The sequence below is a fragment of the Dipodomys spectabilis genome, unplaced genomic scaffold, assembly GCF_019054845.1.
Source record: "Dipodomys spectabilis isolate Male_0828 unplaced genomic scaffold, ASM1905484v1 ptg000455l, whole genome shotgun sequence".
In the NCBI taxonomy this organism is placed as follows: domain Eukaryota; kingdom Metazoa; phylum Chordata; class Mammalia; order Rodentia; family Heteromyidae; genus Dipodomys; species Dipodomys spectabilis.
This window is the reverse complement of record NW_024871132.1, coordinates 482,094-501,929: the sequence shown is the minus strand read 5'-3', so window position 1 is coordinate 501,929 and position 19,836 is coordinate 482,094. Positions and strand designations below refer to the sequence as shown.

The 19,836-nt window shown below is 34.5% G+C and overlaps 1 protein-coding gene across 2 annotated transcripts in view; it reads right to left on the bottom strand.

Annotated features, from left to right (window-relative positions):
• Pign (phosphatidylinositol glycan anchor biosynthesis class N) overlaps positions 1-19,836 on the bottom strand; it is an 83,109-nt gene that overhangs the window by 62,306 nt on the left and 967 nt on the right. Inside the window, exons 2-10 of one of the 2 annotated variants that reach the window (XM_042668553.1) lie at positions 13,654-13,787; positions 12,067-12,317; positions 9,381-9,502; positions 8,623-8,721; positions 6,634-6,740; positions 3,957-4,081; positions 2,543-2,673; positions 1,169-1,285; positions 177-217 (exon numbers count right to left, since the gene is read on the bottom strand). In XM_042668553.1, coding sequence (XP_042524487.1) covers positions 177-217; positions 1,169-1,285; positions 2,543-2,673; positions 3,957-4,081; positions 6,634-6,740; positions 8,623-8,721; positions 9,381-9,502; positions 12,067-12,287 — 963 coding nt within the window. In that variant the 5' untranslated portion in view covers positions 12,288-12,317; positions 13,654-13,787. The remainder of the gene's footprint in view (positions 1-176; positions 218-1,168; positions 1,286-2,542; positions 2,674-3,956; positions 4,082-6,633; positions 6,741-8,622; positions 8,722-9,380; positions 9,503-12,066; positions 12,318-13,653; positions 13,788-19,836) is intronic. The other variant, XM_042668554.1, reaches the window with a different exon arrangement.

Sequence of the window (19,836 nt, the reverse complement as noted above, 5' to 3'; positions counted from 1 at the left end):
TTCAAATCCTAGTACAAAAAAATTGGGCACAAAGAGATTGGTTAGGCTAAAACATTTGTACTTACTCTTATTGATAACTGACATATATCTAGTGTTCTGTCATGATTATTATTACTACATTTTTGTCTAAACTTCTTATAAATTGCATTTGAACATAATTAAATTGAAATGGTCACCTGATTGACATCCCGTCTCTTCCAATTCTCCAATCTCCATTCTAAAAGACAGAAAACACATCAGTTACAAAATCCCAGTATCTAGAGTATATATCCACTAGGAAAAAAATGTGTAAGAAATAGCATTTGTGAAAAAAAATGTTCGACTATTTACTGTAGATGTGTTGCTGACTACATTGCTCACTATGCCCTACCATCTTTATCAGGATCTAGGAACAAAATACAATGATACATCTATTTTTTTCCCTAATGGATATATACTCTAGATACTGGGATTTTGTAACTGATGTGTTTTCTGTTTGGGTTAGAAAACTAATCAAATTTACAATTGTCCTTAAATTCTAGGATTTTTTTTATTCGTTTAATCATTATCAAGGAAACCTCATACTCATACTTGAATTAATAAACAAGATTCAAAAATTAGTTTAGTAGATACTTAGAAAGGTATAAATAAATATTAATACTGGAATGCTGGTATGTGTTTAATAATTGGTTCTACAAAAAGAGAAAAAGCACTGGGAACTGATGGCTCACACCTGTATTCCTTTTTTATTTTTATTTTTTAACTTTATTGTCAAGGTGATGTACAGAGGGGTTACAGTTGCACACATAAGGTAATGAGTACATTTCTTGATGGACATTGTAACCCCTTCCTCTTCTTTCTTCCACTTTGCCTCCCCCCCACAAGTTGTAAAGTTCATTTCTGACATATTATTTAGTGAGTTCAGCTGTTGCATTGTTACCCTTTGTCTGAATTCCCAACTACTCAGGGGGCTGGAATCCAAGGATCACAGTTTGAAGCCAGGCTGGGCAAGAAAGTCTGGGCAGGAAAAACTGGAAGTGTTGCTGTGGCTCAAAGTGGTAGAGCAGTAGCCTTGAGCAAAAAAGCTTAGGGTCAGTGCCCAGGCTATGAGTTCAAGCCCCAATTAATCTAAAATCTTATTTCATCTTAATGTGTGATTTCTGAAAGCAATAAATACAAATGGACATACCTTTCAAGAATTCATCATTAAATTGCTGAGCTGATACTTTCTGTGGATACTTGATTCCAGCTCCCCAAGTGACTAATGGAGTTAAAGTCTCTGAAGGATGACCAGCTCCATGGGAACCTATAAATAAGATACCAAGAGTAGTCATATAAGAAGTAATAACTAACTTAGGGATACAGCTCAGTGGTACAGCACCTGCCTAGCATACCAAGACCCTGGGTTCAATCCCCAGCACCATAAAAAATTAACATATGGCTAAAGATTTGATCCATACACAGTTAAGTCTACACAACAAATCCCAAATACAACTTTTTAAAATAATGTTTGAAAAATTATCCCATTAAACAAATTCAGAACATCAATAATAGACAAAAGAAAGAAAAGGAAGGAAGGAAGGAACGAAGGAATGAAGGAAGGAACGAAGGAACGAAGGAAGGACAGACCCAAAATGCCTTCTTAGTTACTCTAGGTAAACAAAGAAAAATCAAAATAACAAATGATAAAGGAGACAACTAAAGACACTAAAGACAAAACAGGGAGAATTCTTTTTGAAATAACCTTTCCTCGGTTTGGAGCAAGTAGTCTCTGAAGAGGACAGCAAGGTATATGGACTCTTTTCTTCCAAGTCACTCTAGCTGGTATGGCTAAAGAAGCCCTTTAAAAAATGCAACTCAGCCCACTAGAATTCTATCTTGTGATTGGGACCCAAATCTCATTTCTACATTAAACTGTTCTCTGAGTACAAACTACATTTGCACTGAGAAGCTCATAGGAGGCATGATTCATCCACATAGATTTCAGCTGTCTTAAGTCTTAATAATGCTGTCTCAACCTCACACCCCTTTGCCATAATGTATAGTGAGTTCTGGGTAGATAAATAATAGGGGCTTTTAATTTTCTTCTACTTTTCATTTGCTAATAACAATATATTTTTTGTACAATTATAAGAAAACGATTTTTTACGTAAGATCAAAGTTTTGTTTTCATTTTTTGTTAGTGTGGGGAATGATCTCAGAGCCTGGACGCTGTCTGAGCTCTTTTTGCTCAAGGCCAGTGCTCTACCGCTTTGAGCCACAGCACCATTTCCAGTTTTGGAGTGGTTAATTGGAGATAAGAGTCTAATGGGGACTTTTCTGTCCAGGATGGCTCTGAACCTCGATCTTCAGATCTCAGCCTCCAGAGTAGCTAGGATCACAGGCGTGAGCCACCAGCACCCAAAATATCAGTGGTTTTTTTAAAACAACAACAACAACAACATTTTAAGCTTGTAATTACTACTTGCTAGACACTTTGCACATAGTACGACGTCTCATCACCTCAAACTTCATTTCTCAATACTTTCATTGAAAAATAGATATCACTTAAAGGCAAACTAACCCCAGGCTGTCATTCCATGGTCAGAGGTAAAGATAAATGCTGTTTTTCCGTCATTTCCATAAAAATGTTTAAACATAGACACAATTTCTTTCACTCCATCATCAACTTTTTTAATATTATCCTTATATTCTCTGTTTATAAAAAAACAGAAGAGCAAATTAAATTAACTTAGAGAAATCAAATTTATTTAAGGTAGACTCATTACATTCAAAGTCAGGAACAAAGAAATGCTTTTAGATTTAATATTTAGTATTTTAAAGTCAGACTCTTTAGATTATTGAAAATACTTTTATAATGACTAAGGAATCTGAAATAGATTTCAGAGGTGGCTTAATAGGAGAGTATTGATTAGAAAGTCTATTTCAATTAACTCTTTTTTAAGTCTTAAGTGAGATTTATAAAAAGATTTTCAAGTTCATGTCTATCATAACAAAATACACTGGGTCTGATCACTTAGCACAAGTTCATTGAAATAATGACACTTCTTCATCTATAAAATGTCTGTGATATAAAATACAATTCTATATTTTGAATAAATTATACTAGGTTTTCCATACGGTTGAATAAAGACTGCATGATATGCACATATTCCATCATTTAAATTGTGCAACATGTTCAACAAGGAGGATATGAAGTATTCACTACTAGCAGTTAATCAGTATACTTTATAGAAAACTAATATAAAACAGATTCCACATAAAAAAATAAAAGCATGATCTGGTTTCTTCTTCTTTCTTATGGTCTGAAAACTGAGGATAATATTTGTTCTTCATATTTAATGAATGTTAGGAAATGCAGATTATAAAAATTTTATTTCTTTTATATAATATTAATAAATGGAACATACAGTGAACCATGTATCTTTTCAGAGCTGCAAACATTGGCAGACATGAATGACTCATACCTTAATTACTCAGGAGACTGAGTTTGAGAATCTCAGTTCAAAGCCAGCCTGGACAGAAAAGCCCAAAAGACTCTATGTCCAATTATCCAGCAAAATGCCAGACTGGATGTACGGCAAAAATGGCAGAGCACTATCCTGAACAAGAAAGTTGAGAAAAAACCCAAGATCCTGAGTTCAAACCCCAGTACTGGCACAAAATAGAAAAATTAATACCATAAAATAATTTGCTTCAAAATGTACTGAAAAATATTTCTGAAACATATACATACAATTAAACATTTTCTCTACCCTGATAAATGAAGAATACAGAATAAGAGTTTCACTTATTTTCAATCTCAGTGTGGCTTCAGTACATGTAATTTTAACCACTCTATGGTATGCTATTGTATATAACTGAGAACTTATTGTACATTACCCAGTTACTTAAAGTATTATATAGTATGTTAAAAGTTAAAACAGAAAAGTTACATTCCTTAAAAAAAATTAAATTAAACATAGCATTACAATTACCTTGATGATGGTCGGTGAGCATGTCCATTTGTATCTATTCCTAGTAAGTGTAAGAAAAAAACTGTTTTTTCTTCATTTACTTTAGAAAATAAAGTTTGGTTCTTCCTGGCAGCATGAAAGAAGTCCTATATGTAACAAATCAGTTAAAATTAATTAAATTTATGCATTACTCTCAAATAAAATAATTTGTCCTCAAGATCTAATATAAAGTCCTTTTTAAGACATCATATTTTGGGAAACACCCCATTTTTCCTATTGATTTTTCTTTTTTCTCTCTTGCTCTTTTTCCTCTTTCTCTTTTTTTCTCTTTCCTTTCACTCTTTCTCTTTTTTCTCTCTCTTTCCCTCCCTCCCTCCCTCTTTCTTTCTTTGTCTCAATACTGGGTCTTGAGCTCCAGGTCTCACACTTCACTTGGCTTTTTTTTTTTTTAATCCACAATTGGTGTTCTACCACTTAAGCCACATCTCCAGTTCCTTCCCACCTTTTCTTCCAGCCAGACATGTCTTTAGGGATGTGGCCAATGAGATTTAAGTACTCCAATCAATGATATGTAAATGAGCTAGGAATGGTGGCTCATGCCTGTCATCACAGCTACTCAGGAGGAGGAGAAAATCGGGAGGATGGAAATTCAAGACCAACCCAGGCAAAAAGTCAGTGAGTCCTCATCTTAACCAATTAATAGGTTGTAGTAGTGCCAGCCAGTCAGGACATAGACTGGAGGATGAGGACAGCCTAGGCATAAACATAAGGTCATATTACAAAAATAACAAAAGCAAAAAGGACTAGGAGATGGCTCCAATGGTACAGTACCTGCCAAACAGCATGAGGTCCTAAATTCAATCACCAGTAAAAACAAACAACAACAACAACAATCTATGTGAACCATAGGAACCACTGGTTATTTGAAAAAGATATAACTCATTATGAAAGAAGGTCCTTTGGATTCATCCAACTGTTGTCCTAGAACACTGAAAAGACTACAAATGAAGCACCATCTGAGACCACAAGATGACCTAAAAATAAAAACCACTCTCTGAGGACAGAAAAGAACTTTAGAAAACTAGGTCCTGATGACACTGCCTAGAATACTAGACTGAATCAATTCCTGGTTGCCTATATCTAGCATTACCTTTCCTGAGTCAGATGTAAACATACCTAAGTCCTGTGTTTTCTACCACACAAGACTACACCTAGTCTGAGCTAATACACATATCTACCCACCAACAAATTCCTTGATAGAAGCTTAGAGTTAAAAAAATAGTATGATACATGATCAAAGGGGAATGGGCCAATGAATCAATAACTCATACTAAAGCATAATAAAGTACTAAAACAGAAGTTGTAGAACACAAAACAGGCTTATCTAAGTCAAACTGGGAGCAGGAAATAAACTGAGTTTTAAGAAGTAAATAGATATGACATGGAACTTTTGAGTACATTATTCTGAGTAAAATGAGCCAATCACAATGCACAGTAAAAGAAAGCAGAATGGAGATTACCAGGGACTAGGAGAAGGAGGAGAAAGGAGTTATCATTAAGTGGTTAATAAATTCTCAGTTTTGCAAGATAAAAATGTTCTAAAGATTAGTTATCCAATGGTGAGAATATATTTGACACTAATAAATAACAAATTTAAAATGGTAAAGATGGTGAATTTCATGTGAATTTTACACCATTTCCAAAAAGAAGTGAATGGAATTTTTCACGGATTTGCAACAGAATGTAACCTAAATTTGCATCAGTTTTTGACCATAAAGTCCTGATAAGACTCTCAACTTCCTCTCTAGACCCACTTTAGAGATCCTGTCACATTAACCTCTCTTTTCTCAGTTCCTCAAATCCATTAGGCTGGCTTGTGCCTTAGACTCAACACTTACATAATGCTATCAGCCTTAAATCAACAATTTCACACCAGTTCTCCCCAGTTATATCCTTTCCTTCTTTTATCTCTTCAAAGATCATCTCATAACTCTCAGGAAAACATCCTGGTAACTGCCTGGTCCAGATTAGAATTTTCTTAGTCTGTATGTTGCTTCTCACTTCTTACAACTGTTGATGATCTGAATTACTGTTACTGATTAAATATATATCTTTGCCATATTGTATGAAGCAATCATGGCCATATCCTTTTTCTCTTTTCGGTATCATATCTCACCAACACTGATGAAATGAAGAAAGGAAAGGTATACACATATGGTCAGTGCCTGCCCATTCATAAGGAATCAAAACCATGATTTTGGAGTATTTCAGTTAACGTAGAAATTAGAAGCCTAAGGCTGTTAATATAACTAAATTATCTTAGTAAGTGTTTAGCAAAATAATTTGCTAATTATTTTCTTAAAGAGGTTTTATTTAATTTGAAAGTTTTTCCTATTGACTAAATTGGATGTTGGGGTGAAAAAAAGTTAAAAACACTAAAGGAGAAAGATCCCTGACAAAAGAAATACATTTCAGCAAAAAATTTATGAAGTACTTAATTTCTACTAAGTAAATACAAAGAAAAACGCAGGTACATACTGAGGAGCATGTTTACAAGAAAACTAAAAAAATTAAAAATGACTACTGAATGGAGAAGATACTACATAGATATGTAAAAATAATATATCTAAGATGTATTTACTAACAAATCCATTGTCAGAACTTTACGTAAATATGTGTTTTGGAGATTACCACCCACCTTAACACTGTCAAAAACCCAGGAATCCAGTTTTGTTGCATCCTGGGAACCAAAATCTTCTCTTTCAGCATTGTAACTGTATGTATAAACATGGTCTCCACTAGCACCTGCAAAGGAAATTTAGAAAGCATACATTTTAAAAGAATCTTTTAACCTATCATAAAGTATGAAATAATCATACAAACATTTTTTTGGGAATACTCTCTTGCTGTTGCCCAGGCTAGTCTTGAACTTTAGGGCTCAATCAAACCTCATGCCTCAGCTTCCAGAGTGCTGGAATTACAAGTGTACAACACTACATTTGGCATTATTTAAAATTTTTTCTAAAGTAACCAAAAATTTTTACAAAGCACTTTATTTCTGATAGGGGAAAAAAGGTTGAGAAATAATTAACACATTAGGTGTCAAGAAATAGTGCTATGTACCTTATCATATCATTTTTGCCCTCATAAGAGCTTATTCTCATTTCATAGTTATGTTACATATAAGTTAACTAATTTGCAAAGTAAAAATTCTAATATGTAATTAAACAAAAATAAGCACTAAATTTTATCTCCTTTAATAAACTTTTTAAAAACTGTATCATGATATAATATATAAGATGTAATATAATCTAAACTAGATGAAAATGTCAGACATATAAACCTTAAGACTAGAAAAAAATTCAAATATTTCATCTGTCATACGGACCATGTATTTTACTAAATAAAAGGCAAAAAAAAGCCTATGCCAAACGTTTAAAGAGGTCAATGACACACTAATCTTAGAGATTTGCAAGGTCTGTTAATAATCTGACTAACTTCTGGGGTAGATAAAACTTTTGTTGGTCACAGAAAAAGTTATAATAAAGTAATATGATCCCTGTAATATAAAGTCAAGTCTAATGATCCTATTTCTCAGCTCAGTCATTTTATTTCCCACATCCAAAGTTAAGCAGCAGTCGGTTATAAGATGAACTACAACATTCTGATTGGACTGTGTGGGATTCAGGCATGATCCTGTTCTATTAGTTATAGGCAGAAGTAGGAAGATGAAGTTGGTAAAATATAGCAACTTAACCAGTCTTCACCACCAATTAAACAGATTTTTTTTTGTTCTACTGAGTATAATAATGTTCTATGAATAGTAGATGAAAATACATTAAATATAGATGTGTAATGATCTTCAGGGTTCTAATTATTCAAATTATATCCATGGTTAAGCATAATGTTACAAAAACTTTCCATATAGTGAAATGATCAGTCACTCTGACCAGTAAAAAGCATTTAATGGCAGTATATATATATATATATATATATATATATATATATATATATATATATATTTATTATATATACTTTTCATTGAGAAATGATCTAATACATTCAGGTTTGTGAAATGAACAAATTCAGCACATCTAAATGTCATACTCAATTGCAGCAAATATAATTGAATATAATGGCATTTCAATATATTAAAATCCACTAATACCGTAGATATCAATGTAAAATATATGGCATAGTAAATACATTCAAATAGGAATTGTAAATTTTAATATTTGTTTATAAATACCTACAATTTCTTGGTTGTAAAGTACAATGAATCACACATCAACATTATCACCATAATGAAGGTAAGTGATAAGCACTTTAATAAATGTTTCAGAGTAATTCCCTAATTTAACTCTAAAAACATTACTATTGTTGCATTTTTCAAAAAGGAAAACTGAAAACTTTATAAAACCAGCTATTAAGATTGTAAAGTTAAGTGACAGAGCCATACACTATTTTACTGAGTACACAGTACTACCTAAGAGTGTGATGTGCTAGTGTTAAGTATAATTAAGAAGTAAAAAATGATTCCAATTAAACTGGCATGTCTATCCACTGTAACACACATCCTCAAAGATGTGTGATGGAAACATGTCTCTTAAAATCAATAAATATAGTAACAGATAAAATGATAGAATACAACCTAGTGCACCTGAGTAATATAATGAATGACTCTTACCTTTGGCAAACATAGGCAAGATATCTGGGCTTCCCCAGCTCCATGTGTACTTGCTTTCATTAAAAAGAGAATCAAATTCTACAGGGTTTTCTTTCCATCCTTCCGGTAATGAAAAAAAATAGCAATAAGAACAATAAATAACCATGGCAAATAATCTCTAAATGATATATTCTTCAAATAACAGTACCTGGAGATGAAATACTAATGAATGTAATGAATCTTGATTTTAGGAAAAATCTTTAGACTGGTTTTTAAATTATAGATTTTTGCCATACATTTTATATTAGTATTTTTAAAGAGTAATAAAAGTCATTACTAAAATATAAAATCACTTTTTAATTTTTGACCGTAGTATGTAGGTAAGTCAAACATCCATCCAACTATATTCTTTGAGTACCACAGGAAAATGGAAAGACTAAAGCTTAATTCCAGAATCAGTATCAATTTGTGGTCATGGGAACAAGGCATACAAAAACACTTTACCAGAAAAATGTGGAAAGGGGTAACAAGTTAGACAAGATATGTACTTACTACCTTATTTATGTAACTATAACTCCTTTGTACATCACCTTGACAATAAAATTAAAATTAAAAAAAAACACTTTACAAAAGTATCTCAAAACATGCTTTTCAGCTTATGAGTAATTTGATAGTAAAGAAGTAGCAAATACATTTGTACTTACAGTTATTCATACAGTGGCAAATACATTTATACGGTAAGTATTTCATTTAATTAAAAAAGTTTAAGCAGACAATACCTTTGGCAACTGCACTGACATCTTCATAAAACCCAGCTATCAAGGCTACATGACCTGGCCGAGATTCTGTTGGCACCCGTGTATGAGATATCCCCCAGCTGCCTTCATGCATTATAATGTTCCTAAATGATAACACAGATGAATAGCGAGTAGACTCTACTATCATAGTCTGCTCTTATAAGGCTTTAGAAAAGTAACATTATTACAGAAGAAATCAAGACTGAAAAGTTAAAATTCAAGATAGTAAGGAGTATTTCAAACCTAGCTGACTCCCCTGTAGTACCCATGCCACAAGTTCAATACAGAAGCACAGGAAGCCCAAGTGGCACAATTTACCGCTTAACCACTGCATAGAATCCCAAGACAAACACAGCATTAAAGGTGTAGGTCACAAAACACTAAAGCATGTGTAGCTAATATATAAAATACCATTACATCAATGTCAAACTTCATTTGGTATGATGATCGTATTGTGGTTATTTAAGAGCAAGTCCTGTTCTTAAGAGATTTATGTTTGTTAGGGGTGAAATGTCACAATATCTTGCTTCTAAATAATCCAGGAATAAAACAATTAAAAGCAAGTATATGCATACACAGCCCTGTATGTGTACATGTGTTTGTGGGTATATGTGTGTGGGGGTTATGTATACATGTGTATGAACTGTGTATGTATGTTGAGAGACTTTTAAAAGCTGAAAACAAATGCATATAAATATTCACAATATAACCCTTTGTTGAAAAACTTTTTTAACAATTTCTGAAAATTTCTCTTTTTTTGACAGCACTAGTGTTTAAACTCAGAAATTCACACTTGCTAGGCATGCAGGCACTCTACTGCTTAGGTCATAGTCTTTTCCCCCCTCTGGTTATTTGTTAGATACAATCTTTTTTTGCTAGGTCCAGCATGGACCATTATCCTACTATTTACACTTCTCAGTGTAGCTGACAGATATACAACAAAACAATCAGTCTTTTCTACTTAGATAGAATCATGCCAACATTTTTTTTTCCTTTTCTTTTAAGCCCAAGCTGGCCTAGAATTAAAATCCTCCTGATGTTAGCCTCTTAGTTGGCTGGGACGACAGATGCACAACACTATGCCCAGGTTATTACTTGAGAAGAGGTCTTGCAAACCTTTTGCCTAGGGTGGCCTCAAATATATCTGCCTCCCAAGTAAGTAGCTAGGATTACAGTGATGAGTCCCCAAGCAGGTAAACAGCTTGTATTCCTAATTACAAATTTAATCATATTCCTAAATTTGAGATTAAGGCAGAAAAATATTTATTTTGCTAAAACTTATCAATACTATGTTGTATTACAGTGATTAGCAAAATGTAGGGAATAAAGAAAAATCACTAGTGATGCTAGTACAGAAAGAGAGCCAGTAGAGCAAGAAGAAACACAAGAAACACAAGCATTAGTAGTACTGGACCCTTGACTTTCAGTATTTTCTGAAAAAAAATGTTTATAGTTACTGGTTTAGATTCTTTTGATAATGATTAACCTTATAAAACTAATTTGGGTAAAACACATACATAGTAACTGTAAGGTCCGCCCTGGGCCATGTAGGCCCTGTGCAGATACCTTCCCCTACACCTGCATGTCTTCCCCTACCCTCACCCCCCAGTGCCTGCATTACCTAGGTAACCAGCACACCTGGAAAAAGTCACCTCCCCCTCTCCGAGGTCACATCCTGGGCTGCCCCTAGACAGACCTCCCATTGGGAGGTATAAAATAGTCTATATAAGTCTCAGCCCTCATGGGACTTACATAACAGTAAGTAATACATAAAAGAAAAAATATTAGGGCTGGGAAAGTGGCTCAGTGGTAGAATGCTTGTCTTCCATGCATGAGGCCCTGGGTCCGATTCCTCAGCATCACATAAGCACAAAAAGCTGGAAGTGGTGCTGTAGCTCAAGTGGTAGGGCACTAGCCTTGAGCTGAAGAGCTGAGGGATAGTGCCCAGGCCCAAAGTTCAAGACTCATGACTAACAAAAAGAAAGAAAAAATATTAAACAAACTAGACAGAAAGTAATGCTGACAGTTGGGGACAGATAAGTACATGAGTATTTAGATAAATCTCCTTTGGAATCTGATTTTAACCTCTCCATAAATCATTAGGAAGGGTTTTTGAGGGACTTCATATTAATCAGAAAAGATATATTGTTTATAGTAACTTTGTAAGCCAAAATAATTAAACATCTCTTTCCAAAGCCACTTAGTAAAAGCCAAAGTTACATTGAACAGTGGTAACAGACTTTATAGCAGGCTGTATTCAAGCTGTATTTTGGCTTAAACTCTGTATTTTCTAGTTAAACTTCAATGCATTTAGTATTTAATATTATTTCTTCTCATCACAAGAAAAAATAGCAGATTTTAATAAATTAATAAATAGCAGATATAAGAAATTGTTAGCTAGGTTTGAAAAATTACAATGAGTAGGCCAAATCAGATAGGGCTATATGTTTTGATTCACCTGGTATCAGCTTCTACCATAATAAAAATAACATCTCAGAGAAAACAAACTAGCAATCTAGGGCTAATATAGAAATGCAAATGTGGCAGGGTCTCTTCTCTTTCTCATCACCCCTGCGCCCCTGTGAGACACACAGCAAGGTATTTTGCTGTTTACCTGACCTCAGAATAACATTTCTAAGAGACACTCTGTACCCGTTGACATGCTTACCTAATAAATGGTGCTCGAGTGTTTCCATTCTCATCCAGTTCATAAAGTGTGTCTGCTCGAAGGCCATCGGCAACAATCAACACTAATCTTTTTGCTGGAGGAGGCAATGGTGTAATCTGAGGAGTCATTCCATGAACCAACGGAGATGTAAAATAAATGTCAAAGATGGAGGCAAAGAACACAAAATGTATGAGCAATCCCAAAGCAAAAAATAACAGCATATCCCGTAACTGATTGATCTTCAAGAAAACCTGAAACAGGGAACAAAATTAAACTGAAATAAATCTTAATACATATGTGTTTTCACGTATTTTCATAAGTACATATAAATTGAACATGTATTTTATTTTATTTTAAGTAGTTGTATAAAGGGGCTTCAAGTTAACAAATTAGTTTATAAGTACAATTCATCTTGATCAATGCCACCCCTTCCATAGGACATGTATTACAGAATATTAGATAGTTCACACCTCCTCTTCCACTTACAATAGTAACAATAAACATGATTTAACAATGAGATAGTGCCAGGAAAAAAAAAACCAGCAAACTACACCAAGGAAAAATTTCAAAAATGTTCATTAGGACTAACAACCGGAGGGCTGGGAAGGTGGCTCAGTGGTAGAGCACTTGCCTTGCATGCACGAGGTCCTGGGCTCGATTCCTCAGCACCACATAAACAAAAAGAAGAAAAGCCGGAAGTGGCGCTGTGGCTCAAGTGGTAGAGCGCTAGCCTTGAGCTGAAGAGCTGAGGGACAGCGCCCAGGCCCAGAGTTCAGGCCCCAAGACTGGACCAAAAAAAAAAAGGACTAACAACCGTTAATAAGCTTAAGTCCTTACTAAGCACATAAAAATTTTCAAGGAGGCAAAAAAGAATTAAACCACCTCTAAAATGAATTAAGGTTCAGTTAAAAAACATGTATATATCTATATATAATACTCTTGCTTGTGCATATTACAATTGTTGCTATTATTTGTAATTATTTAAATATTTGTAGATTGAATTTCATTAGTTTTTATCTTTTACTGTAGTGATCAGCTCAAAGAGCCAAGGGGCTCTCTTGCCTATTACAAAATTGAAAGGAATCACGTATTCTATCCATTTAGGTGAGTTATACATAGGAAGTTAAATTTCATCTGTGCTTCAGAAAATCTGCACTCTATTTTTTGCACTCTCTTTTTAGTCCCTGAATCAATACAAAAAAGGCTACATTTATTCATTCAGTAAAAATATTCTCAGGGCTGGGGGTTTAAAAACCTCAGCGGAAGGGCGCCCGCCTGGCGAGCTCAAGGCCCTGGGTTCAGTCCTCAGCCCTGGAAAAAATGTTCTCTATACATGATGTCAGCATAATTATGAGCGTGAGGCAAAAAGTACCAGGGAGATATAATCACAGATATGACAAGCTTACAATTCCCAAAGACAACTCAGTGAAGCGAAAGGTTTCAATAACACTGTAAGACAGTATGCCATTAAACAGTATGCCATCAAACTTGCTATAGGAGGATTTTTCACATCAGTCTACTAATTTGCTTTTGTTAACAGATCTCTCTAAAGAAGAAAGAAAAAAAATCACTTGAACTTGATCTTACTTGAATCAGTATTGGCTACATATAATGACCCTGGGTTGAAATATACCAAAGACAGAATCATTTGAATTATAGACACATCTTTTTCCAGGACTGAAGAATCATCATACCATGGAATAAAAGGATGGCAAAATAGGCTGCAAAAATGAAAGAAAATATTAGAAAAAAATGCTTATCAAAGGTAAATAAAAAACCCATACAACAAAGAAAATATGACAGAGCAAAAAGGTCAAATCATATGCTAATTTTTTTAGAAAATCAAGAGTAAACTAAATATCAAAGTCCAAACAACATAAAAATTCCTTAGTAAGCAGTTATAATCAAAAGCAATGGTCTCAGTATAAACGTTTGCTCCTTTTTTAATCTACATGAGCTCAATGAGACAATAAGCAGAAACTTAATAATGGCATTCTAAGTATAAATAACAAAATTGTTAATAAATAATATAGGAAAATTACCTATGTTTCTACCACCTGAAATAAAGTCTTTGTTAATAGTTTCTTACAATTTTCATTCTATCTACATTTTGTAAAAGCACACAATTTTACTTATTCATTTTTTCTTTTTTCTATTTTTGGGGGGGAGGGGGTCCGGTCATGGGGCCTGAACTCTGGGCCTGGGCACTGTCCCTCAGCTCTTCAGCTCAAGGCTAGCGCTCTACCACTTGAGCCACAGTGCCACTTCCGGCTTTTTTCTTTTCTTTTTTTTGCTTATGTGGTGCTGAGGAATCGAACCCAGGGCCTCATGCATGCAAGGCAAGCGCTCTACCACTGAGCCAACTTCCCAGCCCTTACTCATTTTTTCTTTTGCATACATTAACATTTCTTTTTCAAAAATTAAACATTTTCCCATATATCACTTACCACACTCTATTCTATTCTACAGAGTCTTATTTTCCTGATGAAACTAAGGTTGGAATGTTTTCTAATTTTTCACTATGAAAAGCATCACTGTGGCTGGGAGTTGGTGACACACACCTCTAATCCTAATTACTCAGGAGGCTGTGGTCTGAGGATGCTTGAAGCCAGCTGAGCAGCAAAGTATGTGAGTGGAGGTTTGGCAAAAGTACTAAAGTGCCAGCCTTGAACTAAAAGACAAGCAAGCGTGTGCTGGTGGCTCAGCTAGCTACTCAGAAGGCTGAGATCTGAGGACAGAGATTCAATGCCAGTCCAGGTAGCAAAGTCTGTGAGACTCTTATCTCTAATTAACACCAGAAAACCAGAAGTGGAGATGTTGCTTAAAGTGGTAGAACCATAGCCTTGAGTGAAAAAAGCTCAGGGACAGTGCTCAGGACCTGAGTTCAAGCTCTACAACCTAGAGAAAAAAATAAAAAGGCCAAGCAGGAACTTAAGGCCCTAAGTTCAAGCATTAGTACTGACACACATACAAAACTCAATGTGAATAATTAAAATTTATATATAATTGTATAGTCTTAAATATATCTCATATTATGTTTTAAACAAACCATAAGTACAACCATTAATTCACAAGCTATAGGCACCTTTACTGCTTTTGACATCTGTATACAGAAACAATTTTTTTAATTGAACATTGATTCTCCTAACAATAAATTAATTCAGTAACTCAGCAATAAATATTTCTCTTCTTTGCTTATTTCATAAGCCATCCTAAGGAAAAAGCTGCCATTTCCAATAGATACAGCATAACAAAGAAAATTGGATAAATAAAAAGGAGATGTGGTATATAATATTCAGGCAATACTTCAAACAGAATTTTTAATATCTTTTATTATTATTCAATGTGTTCACTTTATTTCATGAAAATTTTCAAATATTTTCATGGCCATTACCATATATATATATATATATATATATATATATATATATATATGTATGTATATATAAACTTTAGCTCCTGTTTTAAAATATTTTAAGATATACTGAAATTCTCCTCCTTGACTATGCCTTCAGGATAATTCAAGAAAGCCCCAAGATCCATCAGGAGCTATCAAAGTTCAACACCAAGATAGTCTAAGACTCTTTCGGACAACCTTAGAGGAAACCTACCAGTGTAAGCATGAAAACTTATAAAGCAAAAGAGATACCAGATAAAATTATTTTAAAACGGGAAACAAACTTTCCTAGACTTAAAGAAAATAGAACAAAATTTTACTGTTAAATATATCTCTTGAAAAAAGTAAATATATTCATGTGGGTGAAATTTGACTAACCTCTGTTAGAATAAAAGCATATTTGACTAAATCTAGTATCTTAGACCAATATCTTAGAAATATTAAACATTAAAATTGGCTTGCTTTATTCAGTGAAACAAAGTATCACTTAACATGTAAAAAGACATGTAAAGACCTTCAAGAATACTTCTTATGAGCATTACTGCTCTTGATAGGAGTTTTTTAGGAAAATATTTTCCCTTGTATATCACTATATGCCTTCTTTCAATTAGTAACAATGAACTACACATTGTATTTCATTAGGTACTTTCTAAGAGCACCGTCACCCAGTTTTTTCTTTCCAGGTTGGCATTCTACCATTTAAGCCATACCTCTACTTCCAGCTTTTTGCTGGTTAATTGGAGGTAATTATCTCATGGACTTTCGTGCCCAGGCTGGCTTTGAACCTAAATGCACAGATCTCAGCCTCCTGAGTAGGCAGGATTACAGCAAGCCATTGGTGCTCAGCTCTATTTTGTATTGGGTTTTGTTGTTATTTTAACAGGATGTCATCCTTTCTACAAATATTACTCCTTTCATTTTCTATTTACATTCTTGTCTCACTTTGGTTACTGAATTTTGAAATTACTCAAAATTTGGTCTTAGGCTACCTTATCACCCTGTTCTTTCTATCCTGCCTTTATTTAATCATATCCTTATTTGCATACCTGAGGAAATGATACCATATTATCCTGAAGTATGCAAGTCACAGAATTATCCATCATTCATTTTACCACACTCTCCCTTATATTTCATCCAAGAATTGAGTCTACTTTATTTTCTTGGCTCTTTTTCATTTGTCTTACTCTACTCCCATTCCTGTAGTCCTCCAGGTATGCCATCCCTTGCCTGAACTACTGCACTCAGGCAGGCTGACTCCTAATATTGTCTTGGCACACAGTCATAGTATTATTTTCATGATTTTTTTTAAAAAAACAAAAGACAGTTATGTACATCTTAGATGCTGTATAAAACCCTGCTGTACTGCTCTCCATCCTAGTCAAGACTTACAAGGTCTTACATGGACTGGTCGCTGGTCGCTGCTTCCTTTTCTAACCTCATCCCGTAATACTAACCTTTATTGCAGTTTAGCTCATTTCACCATTCTCCTTTATCTCTCCGAGTATCCCATGTGCCCCATTGCTATACAATGTCCTCTCCATAGAATGTACTTCCAACCTAGCCTCCACTCTCACTTGTCACGCTGTCTCCTTTCAACCTCACTTCCTTAGGGACTGTGCAGGCTAAATCAGAAACCAAAACCTTTGGATTGAGTACTTAACAATGTCTTTGACTGTTTGGACTAACGTATCTCTCCACCACGTCACTGTAATTCTAGGGAAGGAGGATAGGACATCATTAATGTCCATCACAGTCCTATATGCACTTGGTAAGGACTGAGGTTTTTCTGAATTATTTGTTTACCATATCAAAGACAATATGTGCTATGGACACTAGAGGTCGCTGTGATTCCCTTTTTAATTCTAGACCAGATCTGTAAAGACTGAACTACCTGTAAAAAAAAAAAAAAAAAAGACCCACATTTTATGTGTAAGTAATCTCTGATACATAAAAAGCTCAGTAAATTTAAAGTATTGGTATTTACACATTACTTATTATAGCCAAACACATGAATATTAAGCAATACTATCATGTGATTTTTCTCTTTAAAGACAATCACTTCTTGTTCCCATTTATTGAGAATGAAACTCCTGCCATGATTCAATTGTTTGGAAACTTTCCTATCTTCATGCATCAATAAAATCTATCTGGCTTACATCTGTTGGATGTTTAACACACACTGAAAAGTAAAAAATTATTAGATATTACTAAAACTTTAGAACGTTAGCCTCCCAAAAATATTCCTCTTTTTTATTTTGATGGTGGTAGGGCTTGAACTCTGGACCTGGGTGCTGTCTCTCAAGGCTAATAATCTAACACTTTGAGCCACAGCTCAATTTCTGGCTTTTTGGTAGTTAATTTTTTTTTTTTTTTAATTTTCTTGCTGGTCCTGAGCTTGAACTCTGGGCCTGAGCGCTGTCCCTTAACTCTTCAGCTCAAGGTGAGTACTCTACCTCTTGAGCCACAGCTCCACTTCCATTTTTCTGGTAGTTTATTGGAGATAAGAGTTTCATGGACTTTCCTGCCTGGGCTAGCTTTGAACCACAATCCTCAGATCTCAGCCTCCTGAGTAGCTATGGTTACAGGCCTGAGCTACCAGTACCCAACTCCAAAAATATTCTTTAACACTTACATGATTAAAGTGCTTGGAAAATAAATTTTATATCTTTATTTCTAAAATACAAATTTCAGTAGCTATTATTATGCAGATAAAACATTAGCTATAAAGGCTAAATCTTCAGTAGAAAGTAAATTTCCCAATAATATTAGTAATAAATTTTGATAGCAGAGATCAGAAATTATTATAGGTTGTGTCACTTGCATATTTTATTGATAAATAAAAATCTACACTAGTCAGGTGGTAGCAACTTAGGCTTACAATCCTAGCTGCTCGGGAAGTTGGGATTGAAGCATGGAGGTTCAAAGCCAGCACAGGCAGGAAAGTCTGTGAGACTCTTATCTCCAATTAACCTTCACAAATCTAGAAGTGGAATTGTGCTTCAAGTAGTAGAGCACCAACCTTTAGCAAAAGAACTAAAGGTCAGATCCTGACCCAGAGTTCAAGTCCCAGTACAGTTACAACAAAACAAAACAACGTGTTCTGATGGTGGTATACAGAGGTATCCCTCTAGGCACTTCCCAGGACCTAGTGGGAAGACTGGCCAGTTCATTTGTTATGGGCTTGCAAGGTCACATAAACAAGCCCACGCTTACAGGATAGGCATTAGATGTAGTAAAAACAACGCATTTCTCTATGTTCATCAAGAAAGAACTTCTACATCCAACTTCTTACAGTTCTCCAAGGAAACATTTTTAATCTATTTTCAACCTGAGTGTTAGAACTCAGATCCTAAATTAAGGGTATTTCCTTTTAGCTCTGCTGTCCTAATTACTTTTTCAGGCTTTATCTGCTAAAACAGTAGCTATTTGGTTTCTAAAAATGTTTCAGTAACTACTATTTCATTAATTAATAACTGGCCATACTAACATTTATGGCTTACCACTGTGACAAGAATATTCTCAATTTTATGCCTTTCATTATCCCCTTTAGCAGATGAATGCCAGAGTTTGACAGAATTTAGGCTTGAATTTTTTCAAGGTCTCATAATTTATATGTATAGTTGGGACTTTAACTTAGGCTTAGATTTCTAAAATTTTGCATTACAGAGATGGATATATTGTACAAACAATCCATTCTTTTGTACAAACAATCCATTCTATTGTACAAACTAACCATTCTTTTCCTGTGTCATTCACTAATCCTCCATTCCAGTGTTTAACTTTTAATCACTTTGGCAAACTGAAATAAGGATCGGCAATCCCTTTTGATTTAAAAAAATATGTAAAAGGATAGAGTATTGGTCATTTTAATATCATTGATATAATTGGTATTATTCCCTAACGTTGGAATTTCTCGTATTTTCTTCAACAAGTGGCACTGAAAAATATTTAACATAGAATATCATGAGGTAGTCCTATAAAAAATTTATAGTCTAAAGTAAGCAAGGGCAGGCTAATAAGATCTGGAGGATGGCAGGACACAGCCATGTTGGACAGAAACGTTTGTGATGCGCTATCTCCAAAAGAACCAGCAAAAAGTTAGGCTGGAAGCATAACTCAAGTGGTGGCATGCCAGCTAAGCGAGCAAGCAATCAAGCTCAGTACCAGCCAAAATAAAAATAGCTCAGGGTTCCATTCAAATGAACATTTCAGTTTGCTGAACCTGGTTCAACTGAAACTCAAGCCTACAACTGTTGGCATATGTTACCTGTAAACCTATAACCTGACCTAAGGTTATATAAGAATGCTCTACTTTTATTTTCCACAAAGGATACTTTACTGCTTCAGTGTAATATGTAACTTGCCTGATAGTC